This window comes from Homalodisca vitripennis, chromosome 1, assembly GCF_021130785.1.
Source record: "Homalodisca vitripennis isolate AUS2020 chromosome 1, UT_GWSS_2.1, whole genome shotgun sequence".
Classification (NCBI taxonomy): Eukaryota; Metazoa; Arthropoda; class Insecta; order Hemiptera; family Cicadellidae; genus Homalodisca; species Homalodisca vitripennis.
In genome coordinates this window covers 104296514-104316430 of record NC_060207.1, presented here as the reverse complement: position 1 = coordinate 104316430, position 19917 = coordinate 104296514, and the positions used below count along the sequence as shown (strand labels likewise).

The 19917-nt window shown below is 31.8% G+C and overlaps 1 protein-coding gene across 1 annotated transcript in view; it reads left to right on the top strand.

The window, feature by feature from the left end:
* LOC124368525 (zinc finger protein 91-like) overlaps nucleotides 1-10510 on the top strand; it is a 35134-nt gene extending 24624 nt beyond the window's left edge. Inside the window, exon 7 of the mRNA XM_046825769.1 lies at nucleotides 5189-10510. Within this exon, the coding sequence (XP_046681725.1) occupies nucleotides 5189-9172 (3984 nt within the window). The 3' untranslated portion in view covers nucleotides 9173-10510. The remainder of the gene's footprint in view (nucleotides 1-5188) is intronic.
* The last annotated feature ends 9407 nt before the right edge of the window (nucleotides 10511-19917 follow it).

The window sequence follows — 19917 nt, the reverse complement described above, 5'->3', positions numbered from 1 at the left end:
TCTGAATAGCGCGGCGAAGCCGATGCAAGGTCTCGATGTAGGCCTCTGAGTTGATTGTTTCGCCTCTCGGCATGAACTCCACATGAATTAGGCCTTTTCGGTCCCAAAAAACTGTTGCCATCAATTTCCTGGTGTTCAAATTTGGTTTTTCTTTCCTGTTTTTTGTTGATGAATTCGAGTGATGCCATTCCATTGACTGGAGCTTTGTCACCGTAAACTGCCTTAATTTGCCTATAAATTTCAATAGGTCGAACATTCTGTGCATTCAGAAACCGTATCACACTACGCAGTTCACACTTGGCGGGATTTTCAATTAACGCCGCCATTTTAAACTTTCACAGGAGACGCAAACGTGACCTCACGGTACCGCTACTCAGCTCACACTGAGGCAGAAGGTGTGGCTAACGAACAAGCTATCTACCGCGATGGTGGGTGAACTGCGCCGCCCGTGATGCGCAATCGTTCTTTACTTTCTGGACGACCCTCGTAGTTTTGACAAAAATGTAATAAAACATCAATATAACACAAATAAATATAATTAGTAAATGTTAAGACAAATATTTGCTAGCATATTTACATAAAAGTTTACATTTACTAAATAAATAATAACCCTAATATATTTATACTGAAAATTCACGTTTTTCGCTTGGACACAACTCAAATCACTACATTACTTTTGTAAAGAAATACGGTAAAATACTGTATAAGTTACTATTTTAGTTTGTATTCACTCAAATGCTTGGTTATCGGCACATACACAACAAGAAAGGCCGTTACGTAACACAGTACTCGTCCGCTACATTGCGTGACTGGAAGACAAAATCATTGTATAGGTACTGTCCTTATCAGGGACCAAAATAAACTTCATTGTATGTTCCTTCTTCCATAATTAATCGCCAAATTGTCTCCAAATAGACACATGAATGACATTTTCAAATAATAAAACGTTCTTTTAGTTTTTGTTTTCATTGACTGTCGTAATAAATTGTAAATTCCAAAATAGGTTAAAGAAAGTGTATCCTTTTTAATACTGTAATTTATTTTGTCCCCAATAAGGAAAACTCCTTAAAAATATAGTGGCCTCTTGATAAGTTCCCAAACAACATAAGTTTCACAGATAAAATAATAGAGGAACAACATGAAACCCGTATTTATCGATAGTTTGGAACTTATTGAATACAGCTGTCTGGTTATTTGGCAAAAGTAATTTTGTACTGTACAAAATATTATCGAAATACGAAACGTCAAAATTAGCGACGCTGTGGCACTCAAAGGGTTGATAAATCAAAATAAACGAAACATTGCATTTTCAATAAAGCATAACATTTTGGACTCAAATGGGTAGCAGTGCCGACCAAACATGGCTCCGTGTAGGTTCAGAATATTTTACGCATCACTATCCACTCAGATCAGATGGGCAGTGCTGCAAGATAAAATTAAAACTAAATGGATTTAAGAGTAAATAATATGTAGTCAATTAGAATTACAATATACATTTGATTGTACTATAAACTAATGTGAATTACAATGAACAATCAGTGACATAATAAATTGAAATACAATGTGTTATTTAGTTGTCATCTTATACATGAATTCTCTTAGAGGAATGATATTTTACCAAACAAACACTAGCCTCATTTTCACAAATCTGTAATAAAACTTGTCTTTTCGTAGTGCTTCAAAAACTGTTCTAACTCATGTAACTTTTGACAAATTTACATTTCTTAAAGAAATTATAATAAAGTTTTTTTTTATTTCATTTAGATTTGTTTCCCTGTGTTTTACTGCTGCAAACTGTGCAGTACGGCCCTAACGCTCGGTTATGGCAGGTGGTGTTTTTCATTTAGCTGGGATGTGTCTTGTACTTGGGATGGTTTTCCTTATTTATTTGAATTTCTTATATTACCAACAAGCTCTGATATCAGTTCTTTTCTGAACTGAAATTGACGTATTTTTTCTTGGCCTTTAGCCATATTAAAAAGCAAATAGATGGTCATAATGGCAGCTTCTTAGAGCAAGAAAAAGCTTTTCTCTACCATTTGAGCGACTTTCTGATGAATGCATACAAAGATCTATATTGGTCCTCTAGGTCCATTTCTCCCATGGACTAATTGTACTTATAAACGGCTGTTGGTGTTACAGTGTCTTCAAGTACACCTTGTTTCCGTGTCGTACTGTTATCATACAGGGTAGACAACACCATCTTTTATCTTTCCATAAATTAACTGAGTAAAAATATGTTTTTTAAACTTTCATATCTCTTTAATTTTAGCAGTTAATAAAAGGTAATAGTATAGTTTTAGATATATTTTGTTACTTTTTGTACCAAACTTTAAACTTATGACCCCAAAAATAGCCCCTATTGAAAGAATTCACAGGTAGCCCAATCGGAATCAGGTTGATGTAGCAAAAAACTTGTTAAAAGAGATCTTATTATAGTATTTTATGTAGTTAATAGGTTAATTCATTTATTGCAAGGAAATGTTTTTACTTTGTTTAATTTAATGTTTAACCTTTAAAGTAGTTCAATCGATTTTGAGATTGGAAAATATTTTTTTTATGTTCAATTCAAAGCCCTTAAAGATAACTTTTCGGAATACAGAAACAATATGAAAAAACCACTCCATGTGGAATTACAGGGTTTTAAGAGGTAATTTTGGCCATTTCGTAATCAGACTTTCTATTTTTTTTTCCTTTAGAGCGGCCTACTGCCATGCACTTAAGCCTCAAGGGCTTTTTGCACACCCCGGAAACACACCATGAGGCCCACCAGTCTACAATTTCAGCAGTTCCACAAACCGCCGAGAACAACCAATCAGGTCCTCCTGGGAAAATTCACCACCCCTTTCCAAACTACCATAGATGGCATACCGCTCCCTTGCTATTGCGGGGCAATCAAAGAGCAGGAGCTCAGCAGTTTCCTCCTGCTCATTACACCTTCTACAGAGCGGATCCTCCTAAAGGATGCCGACTCTGTGAAGATGCTTCCTCAGGTGACCATGTCCCGTAATGAGACCAATAACTTGAGAAGACATTGATTTATTTAATGAGAGAAGGTCCAAAGCCACCCTGGAGGAAGGTGACTGTAATACCATTCTACTCATTCTCAAGCCCGGATGCAACCTCCACCTTCTCTCATGCTCCGCGCGAATCCATTTCGAGACAACCCTAAAGGATTCACACCTTGGAACACCGCAGAACGGTTGAGGGCCCGTCATAATTGTCGCTGAGCCCCGGTTGGCCAGGGCTTCAGCTCATTCGTTCCCAAGAATCCCCTCATGACCAGGAACCCAACAAACTGTCACATTGTTGATTCTGGCAAGGGAAGAAACGGCCTGATAGCAATCCCAAACTTAATCCCCAGGTGGGTTCACTTCTGGTAGGTTTATACGTAGAGCTGGTCTCCCCCTCTTCCAAAGTGACATGACAGATATAGTGCCCACTATCCCTCCTCATGGATCCCCCTACCCCCAACGTTACCCATCCTGGAAGTAAGCTAGATCCGTTGAGTACTAAGTGCAATGAGAGTTTTCTCAGCTTCTTGTACTAAGAGAACAAAAAAAATTAGGTCCAAATCAAAACAGTTGAAGTTATATTGTGTAATAAAATATTGTTAGAGAGTTCTGTATATATTCTATGGTATATATCTTTATGCATATAAGTTCAGAGGGTAACATATTTTTTATTTCTAGAAGAAAAAAAATGTGTTAAGAAAATTACTAAAAACATACAATTTTAAAAAGTTGTAATTAATAAAAATAATATAATTTTCTTATGTCAAAAATTATTTAAAACATGTCACTCTCTTAAGCTATAACTTCTGCTCATACTGTGAAAATTTAACATTTTTATCTCCAGTTTTATGTTTTATTTGGGCCTGATTACAAAGTTGGCAAAATATTCTACTTCAAATGTCTATAATTTCATGTGGAGTGAACCAAAGAGTTGTTTAGACTTTTCTGAACTCAGGGACATTATCTGAAAGAGTTATGAATTCATCATAAAAATACATTTTTCAAACTCATTATCAATTGCACTATCTTAACTTTAAAAACTATCATCTTAATTTCACTGTATGAATTTTAATACATTTTATTTTAAATTATACTAGTTTGAAATGTTATTTTATTATAGCCACCATTTGTATATTATGTGCACCATGGTATAAATGTTTTCAGTCCCATGAGTTTTACAAACAGCTCAGGACAAATGGTAGTAGCACAAGCTTCCGCAAAGTATTCACCTGTGTGAATACTGTTACTCAGTAGACTCTAAAGCTTTAAGTATTGCCTATGTTAAATTTTTATACACACAGATTCTTTGAGATAATTTCAAAATGTTAAACTTTTGAGTTTTAATTCCAGTAATTATTAGATACAATAATTCTTGAAACTTAAATCAAATTCAGTTATTGTATTTTTATTTTACTTATATAATAGCAATGCTTTTTACTTATATAATAGCAATGTTTAAATAATATAACAATGTACATATACAATGTGCTGGGTGTACATAAAAGAAACGTGTTAATTTAAATCATTTTTACACCGTAACCTGGGCCCTGTTTACTATGTCAGATTATTTTAATTTTTGCAAAACTGTGTATTTCACATTTATACATTGAAGAAAGCATTTATTCCACTTCTAGAAGACAGATGATTTTTAAAATTATTTCTTATATATATATATATGAAGAAAAAGTGATTTTTTTCATAAACACAACACAATTTGCAAAGTGTTATTTGTTACATTAATCAAATTTTTCTTACTACAAACCTAGAATTTTTAGATGTATTAAATTGAAATAAGAATAGAAAATGGTTTGTTTCTTTTTTTTTGCTTATGTTTTTATATAAAATCGAATCATTCACATTTTTAAGACAAAATTATTCATAAAAGAAAAAGTGTTAAGAGGTTTGAAATAAACTTAAAATTTTATATTAACTATCAACTTTTCTGTACTCGATAACAGTATTACTTAAGTCAAAACTGGTTGTAAGTTCAAACTATATATAGTTAACAAACCTAAATTTGAAGGTTTTGTAATTAATGTAATAACACTACATGGAAATGGCGAGTATGGGCCTGTCCTCATATCAGAATTCATTGCATGTGGTAGCTTGAGTAGTAGATAGATCATTACTGTTTATGTAGTGGTCAGTAACTTTAATGTGTTTATTTGTTCAAGGCTGAGAAGTGTGCTGACAATGCTGAAGAGCCAATCCAAGTGGATCTAGAGAAACCCAATTCTAGTGAAGAACTCTCCAATAGTCGTCGAAAAAGTTCTAATCCAAGAAAAATCCAAAGGGAAGAAAGTGTAGATACTGAGCAGTCAAACCATTCAGTCAAAGAAGAAGATGATTCCCCAGAAGAAGAAAGTCCCATTTCTTGTTTACTCTGTGGACGTTTGTTTGAAAATCGCAATGATTTGAGAAAGCACATTTTGATGGGTCATGGCATCGATCCAGCAGAAGTCGGTTATCCTGACATGGAAATGGATGAGTTGTCAATTAAAAAAGAACAAATGGATGAAAGTGAAATGGCAGAAAGCATGTTGGAAGCTGAGACTGTATTTTGCTGTGAAGTATGTATCCGGGAGTTTAATGACAGAGCAAGCCTTTGGCTTCACATGTTATATTCTCATAGAGAAGAAGCTGCTACTGCATGTGGTATTTGTTTACGGGTATGTTCTGACAACGTCAGCCTGTTGGAACATGTTGATTCTTGCCATCCAAGGGAGAGTATGGTAACTGACAAACGCAGATACAGCTGTCAGATATGTGCCAGGCAGCATGACTCAAGAAAGAAACTCTTAGCACATGTTAAAATTCACAATTTACGAGATGCAGATGGCAGATCATTGGATCCTGAATCTATGGTTGTGCTGAATAGTGACTTCTATGGTTCAGAAATACCTCCATCCAATGAAGTCGTAATGGACGATGAATTCAGTATGAGTTGTGAAATTTGCTACAAGTCTTTTCCTACAGAAATAAAATTGATAAAGCATAAAAGAAATGCACATAAGGAATCAGAAGCTATGCATAGTCTTAACAGTTCTGCTACTTACAAATTGTATTTTCCCTGTGAAGTGTGTGGCCTATCACACTCAACAAGAACAGAACGTTGGAGGCATGTATTTAGTAATCATGCAGATGAGTCTTCATTAGTTTGTGAACGGAAGGATTGTGGAAAAGTATTTCCGACTCAAGCTCTCAAACAAGAGCATGAAACCAGTCACCATGAGCTCCAAGGGGACTCCCCGAACACATGTGAAATTTGTGGAAAGTTATGGGCGACGAGGATGAACTATTGGAAACATATGATGGGTGTTCATAGTGACTGTTTACCTTTCATTTGCGGTGTTTGCTTGAAAATATTTTGCAATGTCGGAGACTTAGCATCACATGTCAAAGACAAACATTACCCACTAGACAGCACAGAAGAGTTTTGCTGTGATATTTGTGGCAGGCCATACACTAAAAAATCTAAAATGTCAAGGCATAGAAAAATCCACAATCTTCCTGTTTCTGAAGGTGGTTTAGAAGATGGCGTATTTGATTTTCAGTCAGAGGTTGGGGAGAGATCAGATGAACCAGGGGTGTTGAAGTGTCATGAGTGCCCGACAGAAGAGTTTATTGATCTGGAAGAACTCTCAGAACATCGAAGGTCAGCTCATAATTTGGTTCCTTGCGATTTGTGTCCAAAATATTATGGGCGAACTTCTCATTTGTGGAAACACGTGTACAAAATTCATAAAAGTCATCCTGATATTACTTGTAACATTTGTCTGAAAACTTCTGCATCCAAAGCTCATTTAGCTAAACATTATGGGAAACACCATCGTGGACATACTTTAACTGAAGAGAACAACTTTGTTACTTTGCAGGATGTTGTTAGCAGTACGGGAGGAGATGAACATAATTGCAGCAAATGCAACAAAGCTTTTCGAAAAGATCACTTGATGAAACAACATTTAAAACACTGCACAGGCCCAAAAGTTCCTGCAGTTTCGAAAGGCTTAAGCCCAGCCATTAATGGTAGCTTTCCTTGTGAAAAATGCTCAAAGATATTTGAAACCCAATCTTTGATGCGTAAGCATCTGAGAAGTTCTCACATCATGTACCATTGTGAAATTTGTGAGGTCGCTAAGGATTCCAAAACTGAACTGTTTGATCATATTAGAACAGAACATTCTAATCATCCAGATTTAACATGTGATGTTGAATCGTGTCAAAAAATGTTGCGTATCAAGAAAGATGCTCTGAAACATAAACGAGAACATCGTCAAGGTTACCCACCACCCACTTGTGAATTCTGTGGTGAACTTCTGCCAAATCGTATTAAACTCCGGAAACATTTAAAAGCCCATCATATGGAAAAAGTAAAATACATGTGTGCATTATGTACGGTTTCTCATCTGTCATTAGAAGACTTGCAGAATCATATCAAAGAGATTCATCCTTCATCAGTAGGCAAGCCTAATACATGTGCAATATGTGCTAGAAAGTGTCCCACTAAGTATAAACTCGAATCACATTTGAAGACTCACGGAAGTGAATTCCTCCACTGTTTAACATGTTTTCAAGTTTTTACAGAAGAACAAGCATATAATCAACACTGTGAAATTCATCCGCCCAAAAAACAGAACTCATCCAAACAAGAAGTTGTTAAAGATTCAGATGCCGAAAGTGATAATGAAGAAACAGGCACTAAACGCAAGGGTTCACCCTGTAATGAAAATGGTACAAAACAGGTGAGGTTGACACACATCTGTGTTTGTTGTAAATCAAGCTTTGCTACAACTAATGAGCTGTATAGGCATCAGCTAGAAGATCATTCAGGATTGAAATGTGAGACGTGCAACAGCTTCCATGAATCAGAAGAGGCCTTGATTAGTCATAAAGTTATGTGTAAGCCATGTGAAGGAAGAACGAAACGACGAACAAATCCTCTGATTACCTCTTTGTTTGATAAGAGTGTCGAGCGAGCATTACGTTTTGAGTCAGATGATGAAATGGGTGGTACAAACCTGTCTTCGCTCAACAGTTTGGATGAAAATTCTAGTAGTTCAAAAGAGTTATGGGGTTCGCCTAGCAAAACACATGTTACTACTACCAGGAAAGTTTATGAAAATGATGAAAGTTATTCACCTTGTGAGTTTTGTGAAAAATCTTGGCCCAATAAAAGAGGATTGTGGCAACATATGGTTCGATCTCACAGAGAAGAAGCTGCAACTACATGTGGAGTATGTTTGAAGGGTTGTGGATCTTACCATGAACTTGACATGCACCTCGTTGACATTCATCCTAGAAATTTTGATGAGGAAGACAGTAACTCAACATGTAGAGTGTGTGGGCGATACCATAATGCTCGTGCTAAATTACTGCAACATTCTGGCATCCATACTGGTGAAGAAAACCGTGCAACAACATTACAGTACACCTGCAGAGTTTGTAATATGACATTTAATTCTAGGGGATTCCTGACAAAACATGCCAGGCAAGAACACAATATAATACCTGAAGAAACCCCACCAGGGGATGACAGTTTAAATCAACAGCCTATGGGGGACAGTATTTGCTCAGATGATGATGATTCTCAGTTTGAAGGATTTCCTGTAGAGAACAGTGATTCTAACGATGATGAGCCATCACCCAAAAAATTTGAAACAGAGTCCAATTCAAATATTGAAGATAATTCCTCTAAGGTATCTCCAGCTTCTGTTATGAATTCAACGGAAATAGAAGTGGATGATAATGATAAAAGTTGTGAAGTTGTAATTAGTAATACTAATAATGTTGAATTACCTTCTTCTCTGGTAGATACTTCTAATCAAAATTCAGTGAGTAGGGACAGCTTTGAAGGCGTTGAAGAATTTTTCAGTCAAGAAAAAACTAAACAAAGTTTGAGTGACTCGGAAATTGAACAAGAAGAAAGTGTGAACTCGGTGTTGGATGTAAATAAACATGAGAGTTTATCAAGGTTTTCAGAAGACAGTTTATCCCACAGTAGTGTAGTAAATAATGTTAAGTCTTTTCAGGCTGTCTCAGGGTTAAACCAGTGTTCAAGGCAAAGCAGTGTTCTAATAGATGAACTATCTTACACTAATGATACAAGGTACATTTCACAAAATATGACAGATACAGAAATGGACAATTTTGTAACATAATATTAATATCATACCGTCTCAGCATTCCTTTATGTTATGTTAGACTAATAGTGTTAATGTATTTTAAATGTACAAATCGTTTGTATTCGTCATAATCCAAATTACTTGTGCGTAGTAACTCGGTATAATTTTTGTTTTGATGTTTTGTGAAAATTATTATATTCAAATTATTACAGAACATATTATTTTTTTCACTTTGTTATTAATTATTTATTGTTCAAATAATTGTGTAGTTAATTTATTCATATAGTTTCATTTTTTAAACATAGTTTAAAATTGAGACATTTTATATTTACAGTTGATTTCTCAAACTATGTTGTAATTTATCAGTTGCTAATGTTGTAGTTTTCTAGCATGCAATTAATTCATATTAATAATTTTCCAATACCTTCATTTATGATTAAACTGAATAAAAAATTAATCAGATTCATTACAAATAATTATTATTATCCGACATTAATGTCATCTAAATCAAAAAGTATACATAAAGATTAAAAGTTTTCTATGTTTTTACGACATAACATATTGTAGCATGTAGCTAGCTGATACATATTCTGTTCTATTTTTACTGAAGGCTGTGATTACTTATACCTGGAATTATGAATATTTGCTAGGATTTTGCAATTTATAAGTGATAAGCAGACATTTTAGAGAATGTTTATGGGTAATTTACTGTCAGAGAACATTTTAAATGAAGTAAAAGAATGCAAAATGTAATGATAAACAGGGCTTTTCTAAATTGCATTAGAATTTTTCAGATTCTGTCAATAGAATACATTATAACTTTGTAGTATTTTAAACCTAAGTTGTTATGATTTAGAATATTTTTATGATACAAAGCTTTGTAAATGTGAACCTAAAATAATTTAAACACTTTAAAACTCAAAGAAACAAGTTAGTTAATGAAATTTGCATAATACATTTTATCAATAACTAGTAGAAGCACAGTGTGGAAATAGTTCATGTTTTAAAACCCATTTGATGCGCCAGTACCCAATTTAAGCCTACTTATTTCCTCATTGAGCATAGTTTATTTTAGGCCTGTTGATGCCAGATAAATATCTAAAATATTCAAAACTTAAATGATATATTCAAATTTAACGAATACAATAACTTAAATTTAATACTCCATATGTATGCGTGTCTTAAATTTTTGTTTGTATGGTAATATTGTTTGGGATTGGCATCAGATATCGATTTCAAAAAGAGAATTTATATTTAGAATAACAAAAATAATTATTTGTGAATCTGTATATTTGTTATACCTCAAATGTATATTTATTTTTAGGTTTTTTTGATTGATATTATATCAAGATTTTAATAAAATCTTTTACTGTTGACAGTGAGATATTAACAAACTCCATTCTGAGTGCCTGGGTCGATTTATCAAAATGAATTACAATCTATTCTACTGGCAAAAAATATCGGCCTGAGTCACTGTAAGGGTTAATATACTTTATTGCAGACAATGAGGTATTAAAAACAACATTCTGGGGTGATTTGTTGTATAGGAGTCTTAAGTCATTCTACTGATTGTAAAATCAGCCCATGGCACTGTAAGATTTAAAAATACATGTGAGTCATTTTTTACTTTAATTTCCTTTCATAGCCACAGTAACATTTGTTATCTCTACATTAATAAAATGAAAACTTTGTATTTTAACAGTCAAAAGGAGGACCATATGGCCCTATCATATACTTTAATCTGTATCAAAATAAAAATATAATTCAGAGCCATATTTGTGAAAATAAGTATTCTAGATCTATAACAGTAATTTTTAAACTTACCACAAGAACTTTAACAACCCAAATCGACAAACATAATATATATATGTACTGTATATTAATTTGTACTATTTTGTATACACTTAATTCAAAATTTTAAAAAATTGTATGTTATGTAACAACAATTTTAGACTTAGTAAATTTCAAAACACTTCCATGCACATGTTGCTAATAGTTTACTTTTAAATCACAGGCCTTCATCTAAGCCAAGTCAAATTACATTTATTTTTTTATTATATTTTAGGGGGAAATACTCACCAGACATCAAATGCATTAATATCTTACTAATAAATAGTTCACTTTAAAATAATTTACACCTTAATTGTAAGTAAAATTAAACTAAATTATCAACAATTCTGTAAAATATATTCAAAAGAGAGCTCATATATACAGTACATGTAAAAAGGGAATTAAGACATGAAGACAATGAATTAAAGTGCAGAGGCTACTTTACACAAATATTTAATATTATCCAGCCAAAGAAAACAGTTACTACTACCTGCAAAAATGTCAGCAGAAATGCCTTGTTTTTATTGACAGGCAAACCATTGGGTAATGGAGATAATGAACTCTCATCTGCTTGATTTCTTATCAGTTGTTCAATACATTCTGGGGATTTTTATTGTATGAACATTGATGCTAAAATTGGAAAAACAAAATATATCTACTAATGTTGGCTTAGTAAGGTTAAAAGATTTAATTTTCCAAATATTTTTATGTTTTAAAAGCAAATTATACTCAAATACATAAAAGTATTAGTATATATGTGTAATTCCTACTCATACAATATGTTTCACACTTTCACTGGCTGCTATAACACATTTAGTTGAGAACTGTACTGGATTTCACAAAACTTACTCTATTTTGTAGAAAGTATATTTTTAACGATTTCTTTTGGGATTGAAGTGGCGAGAAGTATTTTCCAAAATTATTATAGTTAAGTGTCTTATTACGTATGAATCATCATGCCTATTTCAGATGGTATCATTGTCTGCTACGATATTGCTTCATTTTCCAAGCTACAAGGTAGAGAGATTTTTTTATTTTTCATGTTTTGAAGCTTTTATAAAGTTTATTCCCTTAAAACTTGTAAGTAGACTTGTGAGGTGTAACTGAATGTAAATAGTATGCAGCATGAGTCACGGATGACTCATGACAGTTGCAAGTAAAAACTGTACACTATGACGCTCCGTAACAGAACACAATCTTGTCCCTACAGTTTCACCTAGAGCACCAGTACTTACATACATTAAACCAAAGTCTGCAATGTTAAAGTCACCACTGAGGTATGTTACACTGAAATAATGCATGTTTACAAGTCACTCACATCGCAATATAGAAGGATTACCAAATTTGAAAACGGCAAATCAAATCTCTTGTGATCAAGGATAATTCATAAGTGAAATAATTAATTCTAGCTCTATTCATTCCATTTAAGGGGTTTAAACATGTCTTTTTTAGGATCTTAATGAAATTATGAATTGGAATTGAACATAGTATTGTTAAAATAATGTACTTGTAAAATCTTAACTGAGTGGCGCCATATTAATTGAACATAGTATAAACAAAATGAGTAATGTCTCTTGTACAACACAATTACAGATGTAAACTTGTTTATTACAATACTGTTTAACGTTTAAACTTAACTCTGCTCTTAAAAAACTTAATAATAATATCCAAAACCAGAAGAACACTCTAAATTAAATATAAATGGTGTATGGCTAGAGTCACGGATGGCTGTCATATATAGATACATTATATATATATATATATATATATATATATAAAATGTAATGACATTGATAGGCTCAGAAACTATTTGACCGATCATTATGAAAATTTTTATTTATATGTATTTTTCTACTGAAAAGGTTTATATGCTATGCCCATTGATGTATTTCACCACCAGGCGGTGCTGCAAAAGATAAAAGTTTAAAAAATGTCTGCACATTATAAACTGCAATTACGAGACAGTTACATATATTAAATAGCCAAATACTATTTGAAAGCGCTAAGTTATGATGTATATTTGTCTTTAAACAATTTTTGGTTGAAGTTAAAGGTTGAGTGTTAGACCACTTTATAATAAAGTACATGTATTGCTTTTACTACGCTCGTGTACAACAGCTATAAACATACACTTTTTACAAATTTTTTTATTGTTGCAACAAGACAAACTCTACATCGGCATTAGAAATATAATTCACTTGAACCAGAAATACTCATACACTGGCAAAGCTTCCGTGTGAACACTGTATATGGGTGCACTTCCTAACAGAATACAATCTGATAGTTTTACCAATTTCACCTACAGCTCAAACACTGGCCTACACTAAAGTATTATATGCTTAAGTCCACTATCTTCATGAGTCACTGGTGACTCATGTGCATTATGATTAAGGCTACCAAATTTAACAACACAATGAAGATGTTTAACGTTTTCAAAAGTTATTTTTGAATCTTTTTATCATGATTAAAGTTAGGAGATTTAAAAATTTGAGGTTTATCCAGATTGATAATTGGTATTATGTTTCATTTGACTCACTGGGTGAATATTACACATTTTTGTGTTTTTTAAATACCTTTTTACTATCTTCATTGTATAATTTTTTTTTAAGTCAAGTAAATTATTCACGTACTGAGTTTGTTGTCAGTTACTTTGGAAATTCATAAATATATTCTGTATTTCTTCTTTATTAAGAGTTAAATGTGAATAATTAATACCTCACAAAGCGCCTTCACATTTTTGGAAAAGTAGTTAATTTGTGTCAGTATAAATAAGTGAATGACTTGATGATCATATCTTTTTTTATAAGATCCTCTTGAGGCATATTACTTTTGCAAAAAGTTTTTGTAAGAAGTTAAAGAATTGCTCAATTTATTTCTATACATTAAAATTTCGGTCATTCACTCTTCCCTGACAAATTAATAGATATTACTTTCAGACTCAGTGGACAAACTACACAATAGACAATTTTCCTATTGAATACTTCCAGTTGTCCTGAATTTTTAGTTTTAGATGGAATTTGTTGAAAGTAGATACAACACAATACAATTGTAAACAGTAATGATAAAAAGTACAACGTTCAAGGATTTCAACCTGTGTATCTTTAACTCAGATCCAAAGTCTGCCGTCTTAGACTGTTCAGCCATCGGTTCTCCTAGTTGGTTCATGTTTTAAAATGAAGGAAAGTTTGGTGTTAAATGTATTAGATGTGCCTTTATAGTGTAAAACGGTATGATGTGTTTATGTACATCTAAAGAAAATAAATGAGGTAGCATTACTAAATGGATAATATTACAAGCTCAACTAAAGTGGTACTCAACTATGAAGTATGTTCAAAAAATGACGGGAATTTTCATTTTTTGAAACAATATTTATTCGTTACATTAATGATGTCGCCTTCAAAATAGTCCCCATTAGTTACATTAAATTTTTCCAGTGCTTCTAATCCAACTAGCCTTTAGCTCTTTCAGAGATGCACTTTTAATGTCATCTGCTTGTAAAACGACAGGATAAAAATGAATTAAGAAATTAAAAAAGTGTAAAATAAAAAGCAACTAATTATGTCTGGAAAATATGGAGGCTGGGGCATCGTTACAGTACTGCTTGTGGGTTAAATTTCACAAACAAGCAAACCATGAATTGTTTTGTCACAAATTCCGGTGTTTTATTTGGATTGCTTTACACAGAGTTGGCAACAATTCATGAACTTTGCCATTAAAATTGAAGAACACCTTCAGGTTCGACTGCATTTGTTGAGCATTTTTCCGTCTTGGAGATCCAGAATGCCTCCACTGTGATGATTGAGACTTAGTTTCAACGTCATATATCCATGTTTTGTCACCCGTTATAACACGTTTCAGTAATTCTGCATTGTTGACTTTATTTAATAATTCCTGAGCAATTTCCTTTCGCTACTTTTTTCTCACAGTGCAACAATTATGGTACAAACTTTACTTTTTTGAGCCACACATACCCAAAACATTCAAAACAATTTCATGGCATGAGCCAATTGGTATGCCAACATCATCAGCGACTTCTCTGATCATAATACGGTGATTATTCATAACAATTTCTTCCACTTTTTTATGTTTTCATTGTTTGTTGGTGTGCTGGCATCCAGAGCATTTGTCATCTTCACAGCTATCTCTGAAATGTGTATACCACTCGTAAACCCTTGTTTTACTCATAGAAAACTCATCATAGGTCTTTTTATTAACTCTACCCACGCTTTATTACACTTTTATTTCATTTTTCACACAAAATGTTATCCAATGAAAAACGCTTGAGTTCATAAAACACATTTAATCTTAGCAGCTGCAACTGAAAAAGTAAACAATGGATACAGCTGGAAATTGTATTAAATATATATATATATATATATATATATATATATATATATATTTATATACACACACATATATTTTTTTTTGTTCAGGAGCACAAGTACCAACATAATATAAAATAACTTTTAAAATTCCCGTTAATTTTTGAATACACCTCTTAAACATACAGGTTTGTTTAAGTTTAAGAGAGTTAAATTAAATGAAGATCACTTTTTAAAAATCATAAGTGACCTTAAATAACACACACACACTCTACGAGACATTATAATTATTAGAAATCAATATTAAAATCTACGCTATGACAAGCTTAGCCTCTTACCATGTCAGAAGTACTAGGCCACTGTATGTTAAGATAATCTTGTGAGTAATCCGCAATGGGTGAACCAAAATATTCTAATTACTGATAATATGACAATATAGTACCATTATATTTGCACTGTTGATAACATTTAGCAGATGTTTAAAACTAATGGAATTTCAATACAGTAACATGTTTATGTAGAAAAGAAGGTCAACTCTGTTAATTCTTTAACAATCTAGACGAGTCTGGCATCATTGGTGTTTTTCTTGATTAGTTCATGTTTTATTAAATCATCATTTATTATTAAAATTCTTCAATATCCTTGAAATTTTCTATTAAAAGTAAAAAACACTTGCTATTTTAAGACAGTGCATGATATTTTTATTTTTCACTGTTATACTTGAGAATACTCATAATGTGTACAAAATTTTAGAGCCGGAGCATGAACTGTTTTAAAATTAAAGTACTTTTTTTGTAAAACAGATGAAAAACAGAATTTTTTGAGATTTTGATGTTTTGAGCCAATCAATTTCTGAAATATTAGTTAACTGTTATGAAACACCCATATATATATATATATATATATATATATATATATATATATATATATATATATATATAGAGTATACAGGGTGTTTACAAACTTGTTAATATTTAGGGAAATTGTTCTTCGAGTTAAGGCAAACAAAAAATGTAATATAAACATGGGTCAAAAATGCTTAGTATACCAGAGAGTTTGTAAACACCCTACATATATAATATATATGTTCTGTGAATTTTATATACAGGGTGTCCTAGAACAGAACTCTCTACCAATATTGTCAGGTATTATTCCTAAACCAAAGACATATTAAAACTGTAGAAAACTTAATAATTACCCAAATAGCCGCCATTTTGATTTTATATTTAAGTATTTTAAATTTGAGTAAGGATTGTTGTAATGAGTTGAAATTTGGTATTTAGCTTTGTACCTTAAAAGTCTACTTATAGAAAAAAATTCTAATTTTCTCAATTATTAAATTTTAGTTAAACAATTTAATTACAAATTAAGGATACCAAGTTTAAGAAAATCGGTTGATAAATAAGGAAGATAATGTGCTTTAAAAAAAAACCAAGTACTAAAAAACATCCACTTGACTATTTGATAGCACTGTTTGTGAACCAAAACAATCAGCTGTTTTTTTAGCTGCTCTAATCAGCTGATTTAACACTATATTGTTGAACTGTGGTCATAATAATTTTACCTATTGCAGAATTTAGGTTTCTTTGATTAAAATATAAGAAAAAAATGTTTACAATCTACAAAATAACAACTGTATTTAAATAAGGCTGCCAATAAATCCTTACCTTTTTTATTAAAAAAAGTACCTACAAAGTCAAATTTGGACAAGCGGGACTAACTCTGCCAACATGGCAAAGAATGTGCAATCAAACTGGTTGTAGGAATATTGAACACTGATTGTTAATTATTGAACTGAAACTGTTCATCCAGCAGCATAAATTGTTCTTCTAATTCAAAATTATTTTGTACTCTGTTATAATATAAACATTTTTGTACATTCATTAGAAGTCCTATGTAAATAAAAGTTATTATTTATGTAGATTATTAACCCTAGAATGGTAACGCCTATTTTCCACACATAAATGGTAACGCGTAGTCTCTCAGACTACTTTAGGGAAAAATGAATAAAAATTAAATTAAAATTAAATTTATTTACAAATGACATTATTTACATCTTAGAGGCCATGTTTCCTGATTTTTGTTGATTTCAGTCTTTATTGGAACACTTTACACACATCATTCCTCGGTGCTCCAATCAAATATGCTTATAAAATTTTGTGCATTGGAATTCTCCTTTTTCGCTGGGCAAACTGCTCATATCTTCCTTGTTCCTGCTTCTTCAATAACATTTTGAGCCTCTGATGTTGATCGGCCAACGACAACTTCAATGTTGCGTTTGAGATTCCTTGATAAATTTGGCAGTTTTTGTCTTCCCTGAATGTGCGGAGTTGTTAGTTCAACACATATTTCATTAGCAAATGCCCTTCTTGTCATTGGTTTAATTTTTTTTGACAATACCTGATGGACATAAATAACAAATGAGTTAATCAAAATGACCAAAAAAACGTTTCATCATGATCACTTTCTTGTTCATCACAATCACTTCGTTCAAGTTTAGATAGTATTTCTCTTATTTCAAAACTAGTGTTCAGTAGATCAGCCATAGTTACATGACCATCCACGGTAAAAATTACCACAAAAACTAACACTACATTTGCACAAAACAACTTTTCATATATTTACTCAGCAACAAAAAAGTAACATAAACGGTAACGCGTAGTCTACCAGACGACTATGGGCTCACTGAAATGAACTGAGTGAATGAAACAAAATGGAACCCTATCCATCATTGACCTTGGCTGGCAGGGGGAAGGTATTGGTGGTGGGGGGTCGGTCATGTCATGCACCTGCCACCTGGACCAGTTTTTGTAGCTTGCGTCGTCTGAGAGACTATGCGTTACCATTCTAGGGTTAATATCTTTATTTTCTTATGGTTTAATTAAAAGAAATGTAAGTTTTGCATAATGACCTCAGTTCAACAAATGTATTATAATCATCTGATAAAAGCAGCTATAATTGAAACAGCTGATTGTTGTGCTCCACAAACAGTGCTGTCAGATAGTCAGAGTGGATATTGTTTAGTTCTTTGTTTTTTAAAAGCGCATTATCTCCCTTATTTATCAATAGATTTTCTTAAACTTGGCAACGTTGAATTTGTAATTACATTGTCAAAGTAAAAGTTAATAATTGAGACTGTTTTATTACATGGAATTTTGAAGACACAGCTTTAGGAATCCACCATTTTGAAATTAAAACTTCTAAAAAATTAAAATTTGTTCTGTAATCATGCCTTAGCTTTGCATTAAATTTCAACTAATTACAATAAGCTGTTCTCAAATTAAAAATACTTAAATGAAAAATCAAAATTGCTATTTGGGTAATTATTGAGTTTTTTTTTAGTTTAATATGATATTTTGGTTTGTCTTTGGTCTAGAAATAATAACAACATATTGGTAGAGAGTTCTGGAATACCCTTTATATAGTGTGTAGGGATTTCGAACGTGAATAAAGATTTTGAACAAGCAGTAACAATATATTCTTATATTTTGGATATATATATATATATATATATATATATATATATATATATATGGTGTTAACTTGAAGACTAACACTACCTTGTGTCTAAAAGGTCTGTCTTACAATATTATTTCCACCAAAGAATCAAAATATTAACCTCAAATTAGCTAGCAATTTTAGTAATAACTTTTAACCATATAATTTCATAATTGCATCTAATTTATAAATTAAAATTTTTGTTAGTAACATAAATTAGTGTAAAGAAGTGGGAAGACATAGGATGTTCCCTGAACGAGAAATATTTACATTACCCTCCATGTTTAATCTGTCTATCTAATAAATTGTTATATTTGGCATTATAGATAACTATTAATTAAAATATGCATATATATAATTTAACAGTTGCTATTTGTCTTAAACTTTTCTTAAAGAATTCTTTAATTATCAATTATTTCAACATTAATTGAAGATTACACTCATGGCTTTCGTTCTGTAGTATTTTGCAATACTTACTATGTAAAATAGGAGCATAACATTTTGTTGTATAAATTTCAGTATTATGAATAGACTAATTAATAATCCTATAGATTCAGTTAATAAATAGATTTTATCAAATTTACTACTTACAAATTTTATTTTACTCTTTGTTTATGTAATAATTTAAAATTATTGTTTTATGTTATTTTTACTGGAGTATTTAATGCTAACTTTAATTCATCGATAACGTTAGAATTTACACATTTTTGAAATGTATCAAACAAGATTGAAATTTTGATATTAGGATGGTACTCTTATAGTTTAGTATTGTTAAATTACCGTACGTAATTATTATGTGTATTTGTGAGTAGTTCTTGTATGTAATGTAAATAGGAATGCGTGTTTCACGGCATATAAGTGTGTGTGTTGTTGACACTGAATTTATATAGGAAATGATGGTTTAAGAAATTGAGGTGAGTTTGTAAATATATTCCGTAATTTAAGTTTTTTATAGCCTAGTTAAAATGTACATTGCATTCTTATTAACGGAAGCTACAGTTTTTGTTTTGTAGGCAATGAAAATACACATCACAATATTCATCTTAGGTTATAAAAAGGATTTAATGATATTATCCCAACTATCAAATAAGATATTCATTTGAAAGTTAAGAATTCATGATAAGAAACCAA